General features: G+C 38.4%; 1 protein-coding gene across 2 annotated transcripts; it reads right to left on the bottom strand.

Annotated features, from left to right (window-relative positions):
• Window positions 1–4,197: 4,197 nt before the first annotated feature.
• C1H3orf85 (chromosome 1 C3orf85 homolog) lies at window positions 4,198–23,834 on the bottom strand. Of its 2 annotated transcripts, XM_027965891.3 has the most exons (4): window positions 23,803–23,834; window positions 23,650–23,702; window positions 9,813–9,946; window positions 4,198–8,289 (listed from the first exon to the last, which is right to left on the bottom strand). In XM_027965891.3, exons 2-4 carry the CDS (start codon window positions 23,696–23,698, stop codon window positions 8,200–8,202), a joined length of 273 nt encoding a protein of 90 aa, XP_027821692.1. In that variant the 5' UTR covers window positions 23,699–23,702; window positions 23,803–23,834; the 3' UTR covers window positions 4,198–8,199. The 2 variants fall into 2 exon arrangements, with proteins under 2 accessions (XP_027821692.1, XP_042087012.1); XM_042231078.2 differs by having other exon boundaries at window positions 23,650–23,834.
• Window positions 23,835–24,195: the final 361 nt, after the last annotated feature.

Raw genomic sequence — 24,195 nt, 5'->3', positions numbered from 1 at the left:
GAATGGTGATAGCTAAAGGGGCAAAAGATGCAATACTGCTGGTTTTGATGATGGAGGAAAGAGACTATGAACCAAGGATTTCCTGAATCTGGGAAAGACAAACAGATTCCCACCAAGATTGTTCTGAAAGAAACACAGCCCTGCTGACATTTGATTCCTGTGACATGGGTGTTGGACTTCTGACCTGCTGAGCTGTAAGACTATAAATTGATATTGTTGAATCCTCTCTGGCTGTGGTAATTTGTGACAAGGCAGGAGTAAACTAATGCAGTAAGCTACTTAACACCCGTTGCGCTGGGATGATTTCACTGAGGAGGAACACTTGAACTGAGATCTAAGTGGGAAGACGAACTCAACATTGGGAACCTCGTGGGAAGAAGAGTTCAGGTAGGGGGAAATGTAAGTCTCTGAGGGTGGGGCAGACTTGGCATGTTTTAAGTCATGGTGAAAGCCAGTGTGACTGGAACATGTCACGGTGGGGAGCCCAGGATGAGGTCTGAGCTAAAGGCAGGTGCAGGCAATCAGATGTCTTTTGCTGCTGTAACTTCCAATGTGGTACTTTCATTACCATAATGGACACATAAGGAAACCCCTCATACACTTGAGCCCTCAAGATCCTTTAGAGCAGGGATTGCTCCCATTCATCATTGACCCTCAGCACAAAGTATTGTGGTGGCTCAAACATGAAGTGAAGTCACTCAATCATGTCCAACTCTTTGCAACCCCATGGACTGTAGTCCACCAGGCTTATCTGTCCTTGGAGTTTTCCAGGCAGGAGTTCTGGAGAGGGCTCAAACATAACAAGTCACAAATGTATGACTGCGGGGTCAGTGTTTGAGATTCTTCAGAAAAACAGAGCATTAGTAAGATTCATCTCTGTTGTTTGGGAAATATCCACACTTGGGAGCTCCCTAAGTTTAATTTCTTCCTGCTAGTCATCATTTGGGTAACCATTTTATGGTACATTAAGGGAAAATGATCTGTGTTGGTATGTGAACTAAAAAGCAGAAATTCAGGTGATAAAACAAAATCGTTGACTGGGGCCCCTAGGGGAAGTTTCTTCAACACTGTTGTCATAATCAGGCATATTTCTAGCTTAAAAAATGTACCCCCTGTGTGCTTATAAGATGAAGAATTTTTTTATAATTAAACCTGTTTTGGAAACCAAAGTGGAGATATGTGCATTCGATTACTGCAAGCATGTATTTGTAGAGCCTATTACGTGCCTAAAGCTCATCTCCTAAAGATTATCTCCCACTCCACGTCTCTGAAGTCGGGGCACTTATCATTGCTGTTTCATGATGGCAAACTTAGCCACAGTGGGATCAAGTAATGCAACCAAGGAGATGGGAAGGGAATGGGAACACCACAATGCTAGGAAGGGAACTATGGCCCAGGCCTCTGGCTCCAGAGACTGCATTCTTCAGTGTGTGTGTGTGTGTGTGTGTGTGTGTGTTAGTCGCTTAGTTGTGTCTGACCCTTTGCAACCTATGGATTGTAGCCCACCAGGCTCCTCTGTCCATGGAATTCTCTAGGTAAGAATACTGGAGTGGGAAGTCATTCCCTTCTCCAAGGGATCTTCCCGACCCAGGGATTGAACCCAGGTCTCCCGCGTTGCAGGAAGTTTCTATAGTGTCTGAACCACCAGGGAAGCCCACATTCTTCAATACCAGACTGCATCCTCCTCATCCCTCAACAAAGGGGGAGAACCAGGATTTAAACTTCAGGCCTCTCAAGAAAAATGTCAGAGAGTGTATGGTAAATTTAAAGATTTTTAAAATTTCAGTGACACCACAAGTCATTTTTTTTCTCTGTAGTTATTGCCTGGATTAAAGATCATCAAGGAACTTCTTTTAAAAATGTACTTTTGATGAAGCAAAAGAGAGTAGAGCTAAGAAGACGTACCTTTCCTGAAATTGTCTGTTAAAAAAACATTATGATCAGAAGGAGAAAATGCAGCTGCTTTTGTCACCGTGATGGATGATAGAATATTTTGAATTTATATAATTTATTTTATTTTTATATATGAACTGCCACCTAAGACAGTTCCAATTTGTGATGTAATCTCCAGACATTTATTTTTTGTCTCTAATTTGAAGGAGTCTGGCAGTATCTCTGCTTCAGATGGGTAGTTTATATGTTTAACCAGTCAATGTTAAATTACTTTCAATAAAATTCATTCAGGCTGTCTCTATCATTGAAGGTAATTGTGTGATATATATATATATATATCTATATATATATATATATATATATATATATATATTCTCTGCTGGTTCTGTTGCTTAAGATGTTTTAGATCAATTTGAAGAAAATGAATGGAATAAGTAAAATCAACACATGAAAATAAATAACTCCATTTTTAATTTGTTCTATATGTACAGTACTCCCATCCATTAGTTAGTCTGTTTAAATTATAATGAATTGGCACAGGAGGATGGATGTCTTTTGAGATTGGATCTGCTGTGTAGATGAAACTAAAGGCCAGAAATGAAAAAAAAATATTATTAAGTTCTTAGTTCTCTTACTGATTCACTGGACAGTATGTGGATAAATTACACTGCATCTCATTAGTTTGTCTGACCACTGATATAAGAATGTGCCTTAATCCATTTGTGCTGCTATAACAGAATACCATAAACAACAGAGATTTATTTCCCATAATTCTGGAGGCGGGGAAGTTCAAAATCAAGGTGCCAGTAGCTTTGGTGTCTGGTGAAGGCCTGCTTCCTGGTTCCTAGATGTATCCTCTAGGAACATCTTCTTGCTGTGTCCTCACATAGCAGAAAGGGCAAAGGAGCTCTTTAGGGTCTTTTTTATAAAGGCACTAATCCCATTCACGAAAGTTCCACTCTCTGACCTAATCACCCCAAAGTTCCCCCTTCCAAACCCATTACATTGGAAATTAGAGTGCAATATATGTATTTTGGGGGAGTTACAAACATTTGGTCTACAGTAAAGGGTAGCAGAAAAATCTTGTGTATACCATTTACCTCCTTGATAAGCACCTTCCTGCTGCTGCTGCTGCTAAGTCGCTTTGACTCTGTGCGGACCCCATAGATGGCAGCCCACCAGGCTCCCCTGTCCCTGGGATTCTCCAGGCAAGAACACCGGAGTGGGTTGCCATTTCCTTCTCCAGTGCATGAAAGTGAAAGTGAAGTTTCTTAGTCGTGTCTGACTCTTAGCGACCCCAGGGACTACAGCCCACCAGGCTCCTGCGCCCATGAGATTTTCAGGCAAGAGTACTGGAGTGGGGTGCCATTGCCTTCTCCAAAACATCTTCCTAAATAGTACCAATTTGCTCATCAAATTCTCACTGCATACACATCACCATCCTGGATATTGGTGGAGTTACAAATATAAATCTCTTATAAATCTTGATCTTAAAAAGCTTATACTACAATAGTGTAATAGTATAAATTTATACTATAGTAGTATAAGTATATACTGTAAGTATAAAACATAGTATCATAGAAAAGCTGTTATTATAAAGATGGCATAAACATACTACTTTCATGCATCCTTTAAAACCTGAATCTAAAGCTATCTCCTCAGTGAGCATTTGCCTGATTCCCCCAGGCTGAGTAAGCTGTCTGTCCTTTGTGTACACATGGTTTGTCATTTGAGTTTCTGTAATTCATCTGTATGGGGCTTCCCAGGTGGCTCCGTGGTAAAGAATCTGCCTGCCAATGCAGGAGACACAGGAGACGCGGGTTTGATCCCTGGGTCAGGAAAATCCTCTGGAGGAGGAAAAGACAACCCACTCTAGCATTCTTGCCTGGAGAATCCCATGGACAGACAGCCTGGCGGACTGCAGTCCATGGGGTCGCAGAGTCAGCCATGACTGAGTGACTGAGCACAACCCAATTCATTTGGATAAATACAATAGATATTTATCACTTTTCCTGAATATAACTCTATGGGGAAGGGACTATGTCTCAGTCCTCTTTGTATCTCTACTTTGACTAGGCCAGAGAGAGATGGCCATAGTGTTTGTTAGATAAGTAAATAAATGAATCAATAAATGATGCAAAGTAGCAAGAATATTTCAGGGGAGTAGAGGAAATAAATAGGAGAGAAACCAGACAGACCATGGGGAGCTTTGAGTTCTGGGCAACAGAATTCTAGAGCAATATTGTGGTAAGTGAAAAGAGCATGAACTTTCATGTAACCTTTGGCAAGGTAAGAATAGCTCACTTTTTTTCTTAAGAGTAATAGCTAGCTTTTATTGAGTGTTTGTATACATGCCAGGCAGTGTTCTAAGTGCTTTGTGCATACCATTTTAAGTATTCCTCACATTAATTATTATCACAATTATTCCCACATTACAGAAGAGAAAACTGAGGCCCAGAGAGGTAAGTTACTTGCACAAGATGGCATAGCTAGCAATGGTAAAGCCAGCATTTAAGTGTAGACATTCTACCATTTTAGAGCTGCCTCTAAGTTAGCTGTATCAGCAGAATATATCTAAGCCTTAATTTTTTTCTTTAAGGTAGGATCTGCAGGACCTGCCTTATCAGAATGCTATCCTAATTTAATACAATAAAGTATATAAACTGTCCAGTATAGTACACAAGAAAGACTATGTCAGTAAAAAAATTGTTTTCTCCCCTCTTAATCAGCCAAAAGTTTTAAAACAATGGCAGGGGTTTTTTTGATATATAACAATATTAGAGCCATGCTTCTTATGAATTGCATTGAGGAAGACTTAGAATTGTTTCCTTGGGCTAGTTTAGCATTGGAACATCTAATGGGAAACCATATGAAATAACATTTCAGGAATTCTGGAGGGCAGAGTATCCAAGAGACCACCGAAAGGATCAATCTGATTTTGGGCGTATTGGTTAACTGGTTCTATAAAAAAAATGCTGAAAACCTAGCAGATAATGTTTATGTAATGAGAGTGAAGTTGGTCAGCCTCAATTTGCACCAAGGTCTCAGTGGAGTCTGAATTTAGTGGTAATATCATTGTCAATCAGTTCCACTTAAATACTGGCCTTTTTAATCAATTAGACAAAGAGAGTAAATCAACACAGTTCCCTTTAAGCCCTAAAATGAAAACTTTCTAGTTAGAAGAATGCAGAGTCACCACAGCATATATGTTCTTAATGCTACAATGGAACATGTGAACACCCCAGCCAGAGGTCATGTAGAGTCTCAGGAAGTAAGGGAGCAGAAGGGTAGTCTCTGATCCTCTCTGTTTTTCCTGATATTGTCCAGATTGCTTTAGGTTGTTCTGGACCTTTAAAAATGTTGAGAGTCTTCAGTCTTTAAATAGGCAGACTTTTACTTAAGGTTTATAAATTAGATACAGACTTAAAAAATATCCCCTTTCCCCCACCAAAAAAAAAAAAAATCACTATGTCAATTCACATACCATTGGGAAAATAATCAGTTAAATGGAGTCAATCAGATAATTGGTATCTCAATATAATCAATTTCTTTAAACACTGAATTCAGAGTAGTTGTATTCTAAGCCAATTTTGTATGTGGATGCTAAATATGTGGTATCTGGGTTTTCTTAAAACCTGTCTATACAACTGACTGCTCACTTCCTGCTCAGTTATGTGGAAGTTAACCACTAGATTTCTAGATAAGTTATAGGGTAGACCTAGGTTTTCTTTGTAGTTCATTTTCTGATATATTAATTTGTAATGATTTTTCATAAAGTTATCTTTAAATAAGAAACCTTCTTTCCATGCTTGTTTGATCAGATGACAATCTAATTGTAGAATTGTTTCTTAATGTTTACCTACTTCAAAATCAACATGGTAGCTAACTTATAAGTTCCCATTATTAGTGCCTCACAATTCACTAAGATTCTTTCTTATGTTATACTGAATAAAATGAATCAAAGTCTTTTTCTTTTTTCCCTACCATATATTGCTCCAGTCACAACTGAGTGTGTGTGTGTGTGTGTGTGTGTGTGTGTGTGTGTGTGTGTGTGTGTAGACAATTTAATCACTTAAAATAGGTTGTAATGGTTAATTTTATGTGTCAACTTGGCTGGGCCACTCTGCTCAGATATGTCTTCAAACATTATTCTGCGTGTTTCAGTGAGGGTGCTTTTGGGTGAGATTAACAGTTAAATTAGTGGATTTGAGTAAAGCAGATTACCTTCTGTAACTCATCCAATCAGTTAAAGGCCTGACAACAGGCTGACCTCTCCTGAGCAAGAGGGAATTCTGCCAGCAGATGGCTTTAGGCCTAGGACTGCAAGATTAGCTCTTCCCTGGTTTTCTAGCCCAGTGGTCTTTAGACTTGAATTGTAACATTGATTCTTCTCTAGTCCCCAGTCTGCCAACCTATCCTGTAGTTTTGGACTCTGCATCATTTGTAAACATGAGTGGATTCCTTAATCTCTTTCCATTTATATACACATTCTATTGATTCTGACTCTGAGGATCCCTGAACAATACATAGACATTCTCTACTTTTTTTTATTCGACAATGAAAGTGTAGAACTTTGTGGTAGCAAAATGTATGTTATTGTTGTCAAATTTATTTCTTAGTATAAAACCAAATGATTTATTTTCTTTCATTTGGTTCTGCTTTGATTAAAAAATCTGTTTATCTGTATTAGAAAAGGATAACAGTTAACATAATAAATTATGCATTAGCTTCAAATCTCTCACTGGAAATATCTCTAAGGGATGGGATCAGAAATGTGGAATACTGAGTAGTCGCCGGTGCCCTTTTGGAGAATAAAGTGCTAGGCAGCATCATTACAGTGCAACTCTTGGCATCTGATTTTTGCTGCTGAAAAAATGTTCAAGACTGTTTTAAGACCATTAGATCAACTATGTTCTTGCAAGGATGCTTTTATTTACCAAAAGAAATCCCTGCAGAGAACAATTGATGCAGGTGTACAGAGAAATGGACTTTTGAAGGCAAATCCACTTATCTGTGATTTGGGGGAGTGTCTTGATGATTGGTTGTATCATCTCTCAGTACTTCTTAAACTAGACTGCTGAAGTATTCCATGGATATACGGGAAACTATAGGATAAATGTAGTCCACTTTTCTGTAGAGTCAATTTTTCAGCTTTATTGGAAAGATGAATAAAAGCACATGACTGGTAAGTTTAAAATATTATTTCTTCTTTTTAAAAAAAAAAATAGCTTCAGAAAATGTATTAGTGGTTACTAGGGGCTGGGCCGTGGTGGGGATGGGGAATGACTGATAATGGATGTGAGACTTCTTTAAAGTTGTTGTTTCATATTAAAACAATCATAAATATATTATAAACCAGAATACAAAAAATGCACAAATTTTACAAAATTTCTAAGGAAAGCTTACAGATTTGTGGGTTCCGCTGGATTCCTAGTCATCATCTATTTCCCAAAACGAGTTACGATTTTGTTCTCTATTTATTGCCCACAGCAGTACAGCTTTGATTTAAAAAAAGTATGGTCTTGGAATAGATTGGCTTTGTTGTTGTTCAGGAAGTGACAAATATTGAAGAAAAGAGGCGAGGACCAGCTCCATGTGAGAGATTCCATTTCCTTCCTTGAATGGAAAGTGAACTAACTCTCCCAAAGAAAAGGCAGTAGAATGTAGGAGTTACCAACAGGAGGTTTGTTTTGTTTTGTTTCCTTTTTGGACAGTTTTTAAAATTTTAATTATTTTTTAAAACTTTGGCTGCATCTGGACTTAGTTGCAGTGCGCAGGATCTTTTCTGTGGAATGTGGCATCTTTTATTAAGGTGCACAGGCTTTTCTCCAGTTGCAGCGCTTGGGCCCTATAGCACTCAGGCTCTGTAGCTGTGGTGCCCAGACTTCCCTGCGGCATGTGAAATATTAGTTCTCCGACCAGGGACTGACCTCTCATCCCCTGCATTGAAAGGCAGATTCTTAACCACTGGACCACCAAGGAAATCCCTGGACAGAGAGCTTTAATGACACTATGTTTTGCTTTATATTTTCTGTTCTCATAAAAGCTCCTTTTTGGTAAATGTTATTACTACAGTCTTTATTTCAGTTATCATTTTAAAAGCTACCATTTATTGAGAACTTCTAATTCGAAGTATCAGTGTGGATTTCCATATTTACTCCTTTCAACAGCTCCATGAGGCAGACATAAATAATACAGTAAGTGGTGTGGATTTGCCCTCAGGTCCCAAAAGCTGGTGGTTGGGGTACATTGCCGCTTTTGGGGTCCCACTATTCTTGTTATCCTGGTTTAACCAGCAAGGTACATTTACTGGGCAGTAGACATGTCAAGGGTGAAAGTACTCAGATTCAGATAATACTGTGCTGTCGTTTTCAAAGCAGTCCAAGTTTCATGAGCCTGCAACAGAAGAAACTTAAGTCATGATCTCTCAGTATTTAGGACATATCTCATCAATTATTCTGATTATAATGCAGATATTCCTGAAAGACTGAAAGAAACACTATGGAAGAGTAAGGTTTGGTTTTCACACTTTCAGTGATCTGTTTACTCAAGTGCTCAAATATTTTGCAGTACATATGGGGCCATGGGGTGAAACAATGCAGTTGAGTCTTGTTACATTATGGTAACTGCCAGTTGATTATAGCAATAGTCTACAATTATAGGCAAGAATGTGCTTGGAAATTTCAATATTCCATAAAGAAGACCCAGTCTACCAGCTTATGTAATTATTTTATTTGCCAAATAAACAAATGTCTTGTTTTAATACCTCTAAATGATGGCTGTTGGAGAAAAACAGGCATAAAACTAAATGCATTATTCAAGCTGGTGTTTTTCAACAACAAATGCTAAGCAAAAACAAGCTGATCCTAGTTGACCAGTTAAAATCCAGCCAAGCAGAGTGAGGATAAGACCCAGGCCCCAGCAAAACAAGGACATTCATTTCTTTCTGACTTTATGTTATATAAATATATTATTTATATACTCTTATGACTGGTGCTAATCAGAGCCTGATAGAGTGAAAAGAAAGAATAAATAATTGAAGGAATTAATTAATTAATCAATTAATTGCACATTTTTATTTCCTAAATTACAAAATTATAGTGGAAAGTCATGAATAGTTGAGATCCTCAAATAATCCAGCAATTTCATCTGGCCTGGAGTTTCAATGTCGTCTTCCATCAAAAAAGTAAGAATGAAATAAAACTGGGTAATGAAAATGTCTTCATTTCTCTTGGGGTGAGAATACAAATAAATAGGATAATGAACAGCAAGCAAGAAGATGAAGGAAGGACGGTAAAGTATTGGAAAATTATCACAGAATAAAACTAGCTAGTCAACTGCTAAGAGGGAACTAAAATATGACCATGATCCCTCCATCCATCTGCCCAACCATATAATAATTAATTCACTGAAACTAGAGAATAATGACCTTGATGGATAAGACAACCACCTTACATTTTTAGTCTAGGTAGGGAGATCAGGTGCATGCAACAAATAATTCCAGGGTGACATTTGAGAACTATTCACACGTGAACAGCTTGCAAAGATGAGAGAAGAAGGAAGGACAGATGCCCTCCTGGAAAGAAAGAAAAGGCTTCAGAAAGAAGGGAACATTTCATCTTAGTCTTGAAGGAGGAGGTGGAATTTACCAGATGAAAGCTTCTTCATGGGGAGGAAAGAGCAGGTATAGCTCAGGACAGCTAGAGAGAAAAATAGGAATTGGGCTGGTGGTGTGTAATGCCAGCTGCTACCATGCTTATTTAAAAATAGAGATGGTGCATATGTATAACTGAATCACTTTGTTGTACACCTGAAACTAACACAACATTGTTAACCAACTGTATGCCAATATAAAATAAAAATTCCATTTTTATTAAAAAGGGAGATAGTGAAGGGCCTTTTGTTTGTAATGCAAATACCTGGTCAACCAGTGTGTTTCCCCACGTATTCGGGCTGTGATCTGGGTTCCAGTAATCCTGCGAATATATGTGTCTTTTGAGACGTAGGAACTGGTTTGCTGGGTCCTCCAATAAAAATGGTGCTCCCAGTACTCCTGTAATTGAGTCCAACAGCACAGCATCTTTTAAGGCAATAGTTTACATCTCAGTGTTTCCTCTTAAAGAAACTGTGTCCTCTTAAAGCAGCCATGGTGCTTGAGAGGAAGGGCACCTAAGAAGGAAACTCTGAAATCTATGCCCTGGGGCCGATGGCCGCTCCTCAATCCTTTGGCGTCTTTGTCCTGTCATCACCCTTGTGACCTACGTATCACACAGCATGCAGCCAATGCTGTGTGGTGGGTGGAGAAGAGTTTCAGAGTTCTGTTCATGAATGGGAGACTGCAGACTTAAATTCAAATTTCAGCTCTATCCCTTTTTTCGGCAAGTTGCTTAGTTTCTCTGAGCTCTATTTTTCCTGTCTGTAAGGAGATGTAATAATAATAAAAACAATAATAACACAGACAATAACAGGCTCACTATAAAGGTTGGATAAATTAACAGATGTAAACCACTTGGTTCAAACCTGTAAGTCTACAATTTTATTTTTGCTTTCTCAGCCTGTTAAATTAGAATGTATCTTTCATTTTGAAGTAGACTGATCCCAAACTGTAGTTAAGATTGTTAACATTGAGAGAGCCTTCTTTAAATGCAAGCAGGCTTGCATTTTCTATCTTCTTCTCACTCTAGAATTAAGAAAAAAATAATTTAAAAAAACCCATACATCTTTAGGATCTTGAAATTTTAACAGTCTATATTATGCTTTCATTCTTGAATAAAACACAGTCATGTTATAAAAGAAGAACATACTCCTGACTTATTAATGGTAACAATATAAATCTGTTCATTGCTTGTGACAAAGAAGCATTTATTATGAATCAAACTGTAAGTAATGTTACATTAGACACTTTATATCTTCATTATTAACAAGCCTTCATTGACCAATAATCTGTATAGGTTAGGATTACAGTTATCTATAAATATGAAACCTCCCTTCTATAGGAAAGGGGATAAAGGGTCCAAGATACAAAACAAAACGAGGATACACAGGATTTGACTGTGCTAAGGGAGCTTCCCTGGTGGCTCAGATGGTAAAGAATCTGCCTGTAATGCAGGAGACCTAGGTTTGATCCCTGGGTTGGGAAGATGCCCTGGGCTGGGAAGATCCCCTGGCAACCCACTCAAGTATTCTTGCCTGGAGAATCCCATGAACAGAGGAGCCTGGCAGGCTATGGTCTATCGGGCTGCAAAGAATCAGACAAGACTGAGCGACTAAAACTTTCAGTACTTTCACTTACTTTCAAGGGAGCTTAGGAAGCATTGGAGTACCAGAGCACAAGCAGATATTGTAATGGTCAGGGAAACTGCTTAACCTATTCTGTGAAGGGAAGATTATGTCTAGCATAAGAAAAGAAGGGGAAAGTCTTTTATTTGAATCTTAAAAAGTGATGTGAACAAAAGTATGACATTAGGAAATCTACAAGACCAATGTCTGAAAACAGTGGTTAGAGGTGGCTGGATAGAGTTTTATATAAATTTGGTTAACATTTATTGAGCATTGTGCTAAATATTATACCTGAATTACCTTATTTACTGGAGTGGGTAGCCTTGCCCTTCTCCAGCAGATCTTCCTGACTCAGGAATTGGACCGAGGTCTCCTGCATTGGAGGCAGATTCTTTACCAACTGAGCTATCAGGGAAGCCCTTATTTAATACTCACAACAAACCTAAGAAGTGGTACTGTTAATCACTTTATTTTGTATACGAGGGAACTAAAGCACAAAAAAAGTTAAGTAATAGGTCTAAGGCCGCAGAGCTAGTGGGAGAGGGAGATAGAATTCTCCCTTCAGAGCCATTGCACTATATTATTACTAAGAGTGAGGGTTGCTTGGGGTCAGATTATAAAAATATTGTATGTTTATGGAAAAAAAGGAAATAATCATTACTTATACATTCCTTATGCTCTCATGCTTTCCCAAGATCGGCCTTGAGTTCTAAGCAGGATTCTAGTTATCACCTCTATTATTTCTAGTGTAGTTTGTCAATCTAGTAAGCTCTAGTTCCAAACAGGTATTGAAAATGATAGTCTATTGAATGGATAAGGAGAATGTGGGACATATATACAATAGAATACTACTCAGTCATTAAAAAGAGTGAAATAATGCCATGTGCAGCAACATGGATGGAACTAGAGATTGTCATCGGGAGTGAAGTAAGTCAGACAAAGAAAGAGAAGTATCATATGATAACCCTTAAGTATCATATGATATCCCGTATGTGAGGAAACTAAAAAGAAATGATACAAATGAACTTATTTACAAAACAAAAAGACTCAGAGCCTTAGAGAACAAACTATGGTTACCAGTGGGGAAGAGTGGGAGGATGGTATAGTTAGGGAGTTTGGAATCAACATGCATACACTGCTTTATTTTAAATGGATAACCAGCAAGGGCCTACTGTATAGCACAGGGAACTCTGCTTAATGTTATGTGACAGCCTGGATGGGAGGGATGTTTAGGGGAGAATGGATACGTGTATATATATGGTTGAGTCCATTTGCTGTCCGCCTGAAACTATCACGACATTGCTAGTCAGCAATACTTCAATATAATAATTTTTTTAAAAAAGAAAACAACAGCCTCTCTGGATATTATACATCAGTCAAGATGCCTCTGGGTGCAAAACACAGTACTACTAACAGAGGATCGAAAAATGACTCAGACATATTCTCCATTTATAAAAAATTAGCATTTTTATTTATTCAGTGATTTAAAAGTAAAAAGCAAATGTTGACTTCAGAAGCTAATAGTTACTAACCTGCTGCTAGGTAATCTAATCAACACAATCAAAGTAACCTGTCTATGAAAGCCATCCTCTAGGATGATCCCCAAAGATCCCTGCCTGCTAGTATTCATGTGGTCCCCTCTTTCCCTTAGTAGGGCTGACCTGTGTAATCACAGACTACTGAGGCAACGTGGCTATGACATAAAAGACATTACAGCTCCTGCTGTGCCCTGCTCTTGGATGGCTTACACTAAGGGCAGTCACCTGCCATGTTGTAAGGACACTCAAGCAGCCCTAAAGGAGAGGCCAGCACATCAAGGAACTGAAGTGTTCCACAAACAGTCATGTAAGTGAACCACCTGCGAACCTGATGCTTTTGCTCCAGCCAAGCCTTAAGGGGACCACAGGTCCTATTAGTATCTTTACTACAACCTCATGAGAGATCCTCAGTCAGAACCCGAGACACTTCCAAATTGCTGACACTTAGAAATCATGAAATAATAAGTATTTAACGTTTTAAGCTGCTAAAGTTTGGGGAAATTAGTTATGCTGTAGTAGATAAATAAAACAATGCATGATAAGCACTAACTGGTGTCAGTATAAACTGCTAAATACCAGAGTTGAGATTAGATGAGGCAAGTGAAGTCAGTAGGGCATAAAATATAAAAAGGAATTAACTGACATATGGGGGAGTGAGGGGCAGAGAGATAAAACAATAAGGACCTACTGTATAGCCCAGGGAACTATATTCAGTATTTTATAAAAACCTATAATGGGAAAGAATCTGAAAAAATGTGTGTATATATATATATATATATATGTATAAATGAATCACTTTGTTGTATGCTTGAAACTAACACAAACTTGTAAATGAACTATATCTCAATTTAAAATATACAAAAAAGTAAAGAATTCACTTGTGTTATTTGGTAAGTTGCAACCCCATGGACTAGAACCCGCCAGGCTCCTCTGTCCATAGAATTCTCCAGGCAAGAATACTGCAGTGGGTTGCCATTCTCTTCTCCAGGGGAATCTTCCAGACCCAGGGATTGGACCTGCATCTCCCAGATTGCAGGCAAATTCTTTACCATCTGAGCCACTAGGGAAGCCCCATTTGAAACTAACACAACATTGTAAATGAAATATACCTCAATTTAAAAAGTACAAAAAAAGAGTTATCTCTTAGGATTATACAAATTTTGTGCCATAAGACCTCTACTTGCCTCACCCTAATTCCTACTCTTATAATCATCACTGCATGGAAAGATAATCAGTAAATAACTCTTGCCACTAGGAAGCACGTATTATATTCAGAATTGAAAAATAATTATAAAAAGATATATTTTGACTAGATTATCTGAAGGGGCAGTAATTAATTCCAATACTGGAAGGAAGGTCTCACAGAGAAGTTGGTTCTGAGTCAAGCTTCAAAGGATGAGGTTTCCACAGTTAGGAGGAAGGGAGGGGAAGCAAAGAACACACATTCCAGGCTGAAAAAACTTGGAGAGCCGAGGATCAGAGGAGCAGAGTAAGGCACAGGGAACTACTCTGCTTGATGTTATGTGACTCAGTGACCCTCACTTTGCCAACATGACTGAAAGGCAGGGTTGTTTGTGGTATAGATGTGTCAGAGTTAATGTTGGAAAGATAAGCTGGAGCTACATTCAGGAAGATCCTACTATCATACCAAGGAATTTGGACTTTACTCTGTAAATATTTATCTTTTCTGAACAGGGAAAATGATAAGACTAGATGTACTTTTGAAATCTTTTTATTGTGATATCATTTGAATCATCTTTTATTGTATGATTCAGTGGCATCAAATATATTTGCAATGTCATGCAACCATCCCATCTCCAGACTTTTTCATCATTCCCAATAGACACTCTTTACTCTTTAAGCAATAACTCCCATTACCCTCTCCCCCAGCCCCTGGTAACCACCATTTACTTTCTGTCTTTATGAACTTGCGTATTCTAGGTATCTTAAGAGGAGGCATGCAACATTTGTCCTTTTGTATCTGACGGACTTCACTTAGTGTTCAGGGTTTATCCATGTTATAGCATATGTCAGCGTTTCATTCCTTTTTCAGGCTGAATAATATTGTGTATGTATATGCCAACATTTTGCTTATCTATTCACAGATTAACCTTGGAAAACTCCTTTGTCAGGGGTGTGGAGAACAGGTGGCAAAAGGAAGAGAGCAGAGTGAGAGGCGCAAAGTAGGAGGCTCATCAAATAGTCCAGACGAGAGGTTCGTAGGACTTGAATCAGGTAAGTGACAGCAGGAATGAGAAGACAGGCTTGATTTGTAGAGAATAGGAAACTCATTCATTCAGAATGATTTCTGTGGATGAACCAGCATTAAAATTTTGGTTTTAGCTGGGATGTGTTAATAAGTGACTTTTCAGATTTCTCTTCATTCTCTTTGAAAAGGTGTTAATTATAGTGTTACATGTTTAATGTAGATTTTTTTCTTTAAAAAAGAAAGAAAAGCAGAGGTAGTGGCTAGGCAAATAGATCTAATGACATCCATATCTAATAAATATTTTGAAATAAATTATGTTTAGAATATAAATTACAGCTACATAAGAAAGTATAGTAATTGCTTAAAATAATGTTTTATGGAACATAACATCCAAAAGTAAAACCAATATTCTGTACCATAATTATCCTGGTGTATTGTACAATAACTAAGAAAAAATGTTGTTACATAAACCTTGGCAGTGAGGCATGCTTTAAAATATAAGCCATAGCTATTTTAAGCTCTAACACTTCTGTCTTTTGTAAATCTCTATGCTTACGGAAAATGTTTCATCTCCTCTTCTTCCCACCTTCCAGAACAAAGCTCCTACCTCAGTATTACGCACCCAACAGGCACCCAATAAATATTAATTGGTGGTGATAATAACATCACCCATGAGAAAGACAAAAAGCAGTATTTATTATCCTACTTTACAAATGAGAAAATTGACATCTGGAGATGAAATGACTCACTCAAGGTCACATAGTAAGTCAGAGGCAGGGCTGGAAATAAAATGCAAGTAATATAGAAGGGCATGCTATTATCCTCTCTGCTTGAGAAGTTTTCCCTCCCTTTTTCATTCTGTCTGATCAACCTTGAAAGTTAGTGAGAGCAAGATCAGACTTGTGTTTGCAAACCTATAGAATACTGCTGGGGACTGAAAACTGAACCCTGAGTTCTATTACTCTTTTGGTTTTAAAATATGTGTGTGTGTGTGTGTGTGTGTGTGTGTGTGTGTGTGTGTGTTAATGTAAGCAGTATCAACCAGGTTAGTTTTAAACTTTATCATCATAAGCTATGAAAAAATTCTTCCTCTCTTTCTTTCCAACTCCCTACATACCTTCTTTGCTTTCATCCTGTATTATAGTCGGTTTTAATAGGACCTGTCAAGCTCAACCTATCATCTGAACATTTGTGGAATATCTTCTGCAGAAAAGCCTGTATGCTAGAAATAAGGCATACACTTCAGAATACAGAGATATTTGAAATCACAGCTTTCCCCACGCAAGCCAAGAAGGGTCAGAGACCTGGAATCTTACTCTGGCCCTGCAATAACTTAGATCACTACGCCACTTCTTTCTCCTGCATCTCCATTTTCTGCTCTGCAAAACAAGCCTGGATCATATGGTCTCTAAGGTCTTTTTCAGCTCTAACATTTTGAACTGGACTATGTTCATAACAAATAGGTCATTAACTGAAAATTACTTTCTCTCTATGATATTATATTATTGAAAGTGTAGCGGGCACAGCCCCTACTATTGTCAAGGAATTTACTGAGATTTGGTTCTGTTCAAACTGAGACAGATGGAAATAAGTGAAAGGGAAATCAAAATAGACCTGGCCAATTAAAGCAATACAAATAAAAATGTATTCACATTGTGCAAAAACATCAGATGAGTGCCCATCATGGGTTGATAGGCAGTGTGGAAGTCAGGGAAGCTGTATAGTACTTCCCTGGTGGCCCACTGCTCCCAATGCATGGGGCCCAGGTTCCATTCCTGATCAGGCAACTAGATCCCATGTACTGCAGCCAACAGTTCACATGCCTCAACTAAAGATCCCATGAGCTGCAACTAAGATGTGGTGCATCCAAATAAATAAATAATAAATAAAATAAATATTTAAAAGGGAAGCTGTATAATCAGAAATGGAAAGACTCCCCATATTGCCATTACCCAGGAGAGGTTGAAAAAGAGTCTTTAAATTTGATAATGGGGAAATGACTAAATGGTCTATATAATATGCTCATGGCTATGAAAATGGTACTTGTAATAGGAAGGGCTTCCTTGGTGGCTCAGATGGTAAAGAATCCGCCTGCAATGTGGGAGACCTGAGTTCGATCTCTGGGTCGGGAAGATCCCCTGAAGGAGGGCATGGCAACCCACTCCAGTATTCTTGCCTGGAGAATCCCCACGGACAGAGGAGGCTGGCGGGCTACAGTCCACGGGGTCACAAAGAGTTGCACATGACTGAAAACTAAGCACAGCACATATACTAAGAAGATCAGAAAGCCTGAGGTGAAACGCAAGATGCAGAATGGAAGGGCAGAGTCTGATGGCAGACTCCCTTTCTTTTTGTGCAGAGGGGGCTCCCTGAGAGCTCCCTCTTGGTAGATCCAAGAGGCATAACTTGGCATGTCCAGCTCATTCATCCTTCTTCCTCTTGAGAGTGAGCTGCCCTCAGAGGGCACACTTTTTTGCACACTTTTTGTTCTGGTTCTACAAGCTGAAACTGTGTATGAAATTTGCCGAATTCTGGGATCCAACTATGTTCCATTTGCCTCGTTAGCCTTTCTCAGTAATAAAGGGCTGCCTCCCATAATCAGCTCTGATTTATTTCTCAACTTGATCAAAATCAGGACCAAGAAGTGGACTGCTATGTGTTAGAAGGTGTCAGAGAACCCAACAGGTCAGTTGTCTCAGAGCCTCACTAAGAAACAGGAAACAAAAAAGAGCACAGACAAGGGCACTCCAACCAGTGGTAGCTTGTCATTCCTGATTCACTGTCTATTAAGTAAATGTGAAGGGATTCAGTGGGGACAGAAAGACTGCCAGAGTTTCATAGGATAAGCCCTCAGCAAGCTATTTCCCTCAGGTGTAGGGGATACTGATGCACATGCTGAACATGGAGATGAGCACTACAGTCCTGCCACCAGCTCAAAAATACTTAGGAATGGGATTCTGGAAGTAGAGCACTTAGAACTCAGTATAAGCCCCCGGTGGCTTAGATGGTAAAGAAACTGCCTGCAGTGTTGGAGACCTAGATTCAGTCCCTGGGTTGCAAAGATTCCCTGGAAAGGGGAATGGCAACCAACCAATGCCAACCAGTATTAAGAATATTTATTATTTACTATTTTTTAAGACTGAGTCTCAGCTCTTGTCCTTAAAATGTTTATGTCTTTTAAAAAAAAGAGATGAAATAGGTGCCTAGGCAATTATGTGTGCTTGTAAATTAAGTACGAAAATAAAGTATAAATGATCATTAAGAATTAAGTACAAAAGAAGATGAGGAGAAAAGAATACACAGATGTCCTGGCAATATGATAAAATTTTCAAAGATCTCTCTAACTGTAGGACAAATTTTATGATTTTGTGAGAAATTAAAATGCCCATGTTTACATTCATATTTTTGGATTTAAAAATTCTGTAAGTAAAGAATTTTCTTTACAAATAGTGAAATTGTTATTTTTTCCTTCCCACTCTAAACTTTGGTCACTAACCAAAAACTTCATGGTAGAAGATTGAAGAGTTGTATTTTAGTATAATGTATTCTCTCACTTTGCTGCAGTGCACATAAAATTGAGAAAGAGAAGGGAGGGGGAAGAGAGAAAGAGATGAGAAATTTGGATTGTGAGGGGGAAATGGTGAAGAAGAGAAAAGAAGGAAGAAGGAGAAGAGAGAAATCAAGAAAGAAAATCAAAGGAAGGAGAGACAGAAGTAGGGGAGTTACAAAGGCTATAAAAGGTGAAAAGTCAGGGGGAAAGGGGCAAGGCAAACAGGGGAAGTAAAGGCAGGAAAACAAAGAGGGTCAATGGGAGTGACCTGGAGAAAAGAAAGAGGTGCTAAGCTGTAGGACTGGCTTACAGATCCTCATGATTAACCTGTCTGTTAATAAAAAGCTTTCGAAACTGAACTTTTAACTCGGGAACTTTGGCTTTATTGACATTACCATTGCTGATGTATCGAGTACTTTGAAAAGCAAACAGAAACTGGTATTACTTGAGTTTAACGTCAATCTGTTTTAACCCACTCTCAGCACAGTAACATACACCCATATATGTACTCCCACGCATGACCATGTAATTTCCTGGGGAGTATTTTTAAAGCTGGCAGGTCTTTTATTAGTTTTTAATCTTGTGGACAGAGACATCTGTGACTCACAAAAGGCAGCTTTTTATGTGATTCAATCAGTAATGACTCCACAGTCACTGCCTACACACGTGGATGGGATTCCCAATCCTAGAGCCATAACTGATGTTGGCATGTGGGTAGGTTAACAGATTTCTACAACACATAGAGTGCTCAGTGAATCTAGTCATAGGTGGTGAGTTTATTCTCACTGCTCACTTTCTTGAAAGCAATAGTCAATCTTAAGCCAAAGCGAGTAGGTAAAATTAAGAACAAAATCTTATATAATAAACTAAAACTATATCAGGGAATATAGGCTTTCCGAGGAAGTGGAGCACTTGCAGTGATGATGGAGAAGGGCCATTCCTTCTCTGCAGAGAAGAAGGCAAAGGCAAGGATTGGAGGTACTGACAGGGTTAGGGGGAAGAACTGTGAGCTTAAAGGCTCTTGTCAAAACAAAAGCAAACAAGAAAACCTTTCAAGACAAATTGCCCTTGGTTGCTAACTCTAGATTGAAAAACAAGAGCTGGAACTATGCTAGAGAAACAGACCACAGGCCATTCACTTTTTACCCTGTCTAAAACCAGAAGGCATGCTTGCATTTTATGGCTAGATCTGACCACAGCCAACAGCATGGGCATGAACCCCCAAATTCTTTAATGGATGGGTCAGCCCCAAGGATTGGTTTACTTAGTGAAGCACTTTCCAAATATGTGCTCTTTCCATATTTCCTCTTAATGTGAAGTGGGGCTGTTTCAGGTTTTAAACTGCCCTGTTACAATACTGCAAAGCTATAATAATCAAAACAGCATAGTATTAGCACAAAAACGGACATATGGATCAATGGAACAGAATAGAGAGCCCACAAATAAACCCACCCACTTACAGTCAATTAATCTCTGACAAAAGACGTAAGTGTATACAGTGGAAAAACAGTACAGTCTCTTTAGCAAGTGATGTTAGGAGAGCTGGACTGCCACATGTAAATCGGTGAAGTGAGAACACTCCCTCACACCATATACAAAAATAAAACCCAAAATGTTTTAAAGATTTAAATATAAGACATGACACCATAGAACTCCTAGCAGGGAACCTAGGCAAAACAGTCTGGCATAAATTGTAGCAACGATTTCTTGGTCAATCTCCCAAGGCAAAGGAAATAAAAGCAGAAACAAACAAAGATCTAATGAAACTTGAAAACTTTTGCACAGCAAAGGAAGCCATAAACCAGAAGAGTCAAGCTATGGATTGGGAGAAAAACATTTGCAAACAGTGTCACTAACAAGGGCTTAACTTCCCAAACATATAAACAACTCATACAACTCAATAAAAAAAAAACAAAAAAACTAACAATACAGTCAAAAAATGGGCAGAAGACCTATGTAGATATTTCTCTGAAGAAGACATACAGATGGCCAACAGGCACATGGAAAGGTGCTCAGCATTGCTAATTATTAGAGAAATGCAAACCCAAATCACCTCACACCAGTTAGAAGAGCCATGATCAGGAAGTCTACAAATAACCAACACTGGAAAAGGTGTGGAGAAAGGGAAGCCTCCTAGACCACTGGCAGGAGTGTAACTTGGTGTAGCCACTATGGAGAACAGTCTCTTAACAAACAATAGAATTACCATATGATTCAGCAATCCCACTCATGGACTTCCAGAGAAAACTCTACTTCAAAAAGATACATGCACCCCAGTGTTCATAGCAGCACTATTTACAATAGCCAAGACATGGAACCAGCCTGTTTCCATTGATAAATGAATGAACAAAGAAGAGGTGGTACATACATATACACACATACAATGGAGTATTACTCAGCCATAAAAAAACAGTGAAATAATGCCATTTGGAGTAACATGGTTGGACCTACAGATTATCATAGTAAGTAAATAAGACAGAGAAAGATAAATATCATATGATATCACTTTCTTTGTGGAATCTTAAGAGGGAGGGAATATATGTATACTTATGGCTGATTCACAATGTAGTATGCCCTGTTGAGGAGGAACATGTTGAGTTTGGGATTTTTCTTTAAATCGGTACGACTAGGAACAGTTCTGGAGAAGGCAGTGGCACCCCACTCCAGTACTCTTGCCTGGAAAATCCCATGGATGGAGGAGCCTGGTAGGCAGCAGTCCATGGGGTCGCAAAGAGTCGAACACAACTGAGCGACTTCCCCTTCACTTTTCACTTTCATGCATTGGAGAAGGAAATGGCAACCCACTCCAGTGTTCTTGCCTGGAGAATCCCAGGGACAGAGGAGCCTGGTGGGCTGCCATCTATGGGGTTGCACAGAGTCGGACATGACTGAAGCGACTTAGCAGCAGCAGCAGGAACAGTTCTTAGTTGTGTCCTTGTTTGGCTCTATTTTCTCAGATACAATTCCCCAGCTCCCTAACTTCTGACCTTTTCTTGTGGAGCCAGTGGCTATGATTTTGGCTCTATCACTTTTGGGGGAGGAGTTGTTGTGTGCTGTGCTGCCTATCCGATGCCCCTATGAATCTGGCATCGACCATTGACTGACTGTGTATCTTGGTCATTTAACTTCTCTAAGCCTCAGTTTCCTCTTTGTACAACAAGACTCATAACACCTATTTTCAGAGTGATTATGAGAGTTGAACTAAGGTAATATATGGAAAGTCCCTGACATACAATAAATATTTAAAATAGTAGTATTAATACTTGCTGTCTTATTATAGAACAAAGCAATTCTTGACCTAAATGCTAAAGAGACGATTTTGTTTTGTTTTTTCATGAAATTGTGACACTTGGACTTCTAATTCTCTGACCAGGGAATCAGCCCCAAGGTGTATAAGTTACTATTTTGAGAAAATCAGTAAAACAATTTGGGTGCTCTGCTCATAAATTTAATTACTTAGTAGGCTCTTCAGCATTCCCACTGGGGAAAAAGATAATGAGATCTCTTCCCTACTTACTTCAAATTAAGTTCTAGACAAAAGTAATTTATTAGACAACTAATCTGTAACAGAGAAAACTTTTTTACATAATAAAAACAAACTTTAAAAAATCATTGTTTTCTTATGGCAAGAAGAAGGGCTCCAGGGAAGTGCAGATGAATAGGCTATGTTCTTAAATGAAAAAGCGGGCATGGGTGGGTGGGGAAAGAACAAAGAAAGTTGATTCAAGCTATTATTTCCTACTTTAGAGCTATGTGATTTAGAAAATGTCAGTTGAACTAGTTTTTAGTGGAACAAATGAATCTGGTTCTAATGACTTCAGTCTCCTCCACTTGCAAGCAGTAAAGGCTTCTTTCCTGAGATCTGAAGGGTTAATCCAGCAGTGTCAACATCCCTTCATCCTTGGATTCTGATCCTCAATTTGTTCTTTCATGAACTTTGACTACTTAATTTTACTTATTTATTTATCTATCAAGTACAGTTAGTCAAACCAGTTGTCTTTATAGGTAAACATACTTTCTTTGCAGCTGGACTTAAAGTTAATTCCAACTTGTTTTTAAAGAAAGTCTATAAAAGTCCATTTACAGACCATTTTCCTTTTTGGCTGGTATTTTTGACTCTGCTGTGTTCACAGATGGAGTGTGGACCAATAGTAGTGCTTTTAGCCTTGTAGTCAGTCATCCACTATCGCCCACTCTGAAGTCAACTGTGTGGATGAGCAGTCCATGCAAAGCATTGTACCACTGGATTATAATCAACCTCTTAAATGGAACCAACCTCACTTTCTTCATCTAGAGGTGTGGGCTGTAACTGGGTATGGCTGTATATGCCTTGCGGACAATGGCTTAATAAGAACTTCACTAAAATTTGCTAAATCATTTGTTTAAACATGTCCTAAATGCAAAGTTCAATATAGATTATTAAAACTCTTTGTCAAAATTAGTTATATACTTAGGAATAAAGGGCTAATTACACACACACACATATATATAAACACACATATCTAGATATAGATATGTATCTATAACTATTCATCTCTGTGTATCTCAAGGGAAATACACATTTCTTTTGGTTGGGTCTCAAGCTTATAAATGTAGAAGTTCTGATTTAAACATCTTCATCAGAAGTATTTATAAATTATAAAGATTTAAGCATGAAAATAATTTACACATTTCTAAGTATTTGGAGTTTTGTATATGAAATGACTTCTCAGTTCAATTCAGATATAAGCCACTGAGTTACTGGGTCAGTCTGGCAGCAAATCTCTGGCCTTTGGTGCCTTCAGCGCTTCTCTGAGCTACAGCTTGCCTAAAAGTTTAATGAATTCACACTCTCAAAGTACGAGGTTTCCACATAATTGTATTATGTACATATTACATTTTCTAAAAGACATTTAAAATTTTTCTTTGTTCAAGGACACCAGAGCACTTCTTTAGAGGCAGCAGTTAAATAGACTGTTTAGCAATAGTAACATGTTAATACATAATTAGGAATAAAATGATCACACATACAGTTAACACTGACACGTTCAAAACCACAGCATAACACGATAGTTTAGCTTCCCCAATGCTTTAAGTTGGCCTATGAATAAAACATGCTTGTCCATTTCTTTAAAAAGTCAAAAGAGGTTATCTATCAATCTAATAGTTATAAAAGGAATGAAAAAGAAATAGGTTCTTACCTATAAGCAATGTTGAACACAGGGCAGCTTGAAGCATTTTACAGGCCATGATCCTGTTTTGGAAACAAAAGATTTATTTATTTTAATTTAGACTGAGCAGAGCTTTAGGGCATACTGGTTACTTCCCAAGAATATGAAGCATTTCCTGCATACCTGGAAGCCCTATGACCTCAGTCAGAGAGCCTGTTGCTTGATTTGAGATGACTTTTTTTATATGACTCCTGCCTTTCTACCCTTTGGACTGTTTGGACTGACTTTTTACAGGCTGTTCTTATATGGGCCACGTATTTATTTACTAGTTTTACCATCCACACAGCCTTATGTAATCTAAAAAGCCATACCAAAACAAAGCAAAGAAGGTGGAAAAACTGGATCACTCAGACTTTGCTGGGGGATATAAAATGGTACAGTCACATTGGAAAGCAGTTTGGCAGTTTCTTATAAATCTGAGTATACAATTAATTCCCATACAACCCAGCAATTGCACTATCGGACATTCCTCTCAGGGAAATGAAAACTTATGTTCATACAAAAACCTGTATAAGG

This window comes from Ovis aries, chromosome 1 (genome assembly GCF_016772045.2).
Source record: "Ovis aries strain OAR_USU_Benz2616 breed Rambouillet chromosome 1, ARS-UI_Ramb_v3.0, whole genome shotgun sequence".
NCBI classification, from domain to species: Eukaryota; Metazoa; Chordata; class Mammalia; order Artiodactyla; family Bovidae; genus Ovis; species Ovis aries.
This window is presented reverse-complemented; position numbering and strand designations above follow the sequence as displayed.

Excerpts from the sequence above, each read along its gene's own strand:
- C1H3orf85 (XM_042231078.2), bottom strand. The coding sequence starts at position 23,698 with ATGGCCTGTAAAATGCTTCAAGCTGCCCTGTGTTCAACATTGCTTATA. Across the intron at positions 9,947-23,649 it reads GTGTTCAACATTGCTTATAG|GAGTACTGGGAGCACCATTT; the intron begins GTAAGAACCTAT and ends ACTCAATTACAG. Across the intron at positions 8,290-9,812 it reads GAAACACACTGGTTGACCAG|GCTCATGAAACTTGGACTGC; the intron begins GTATTTGCATTA and ends CTTCTGTTGCAG.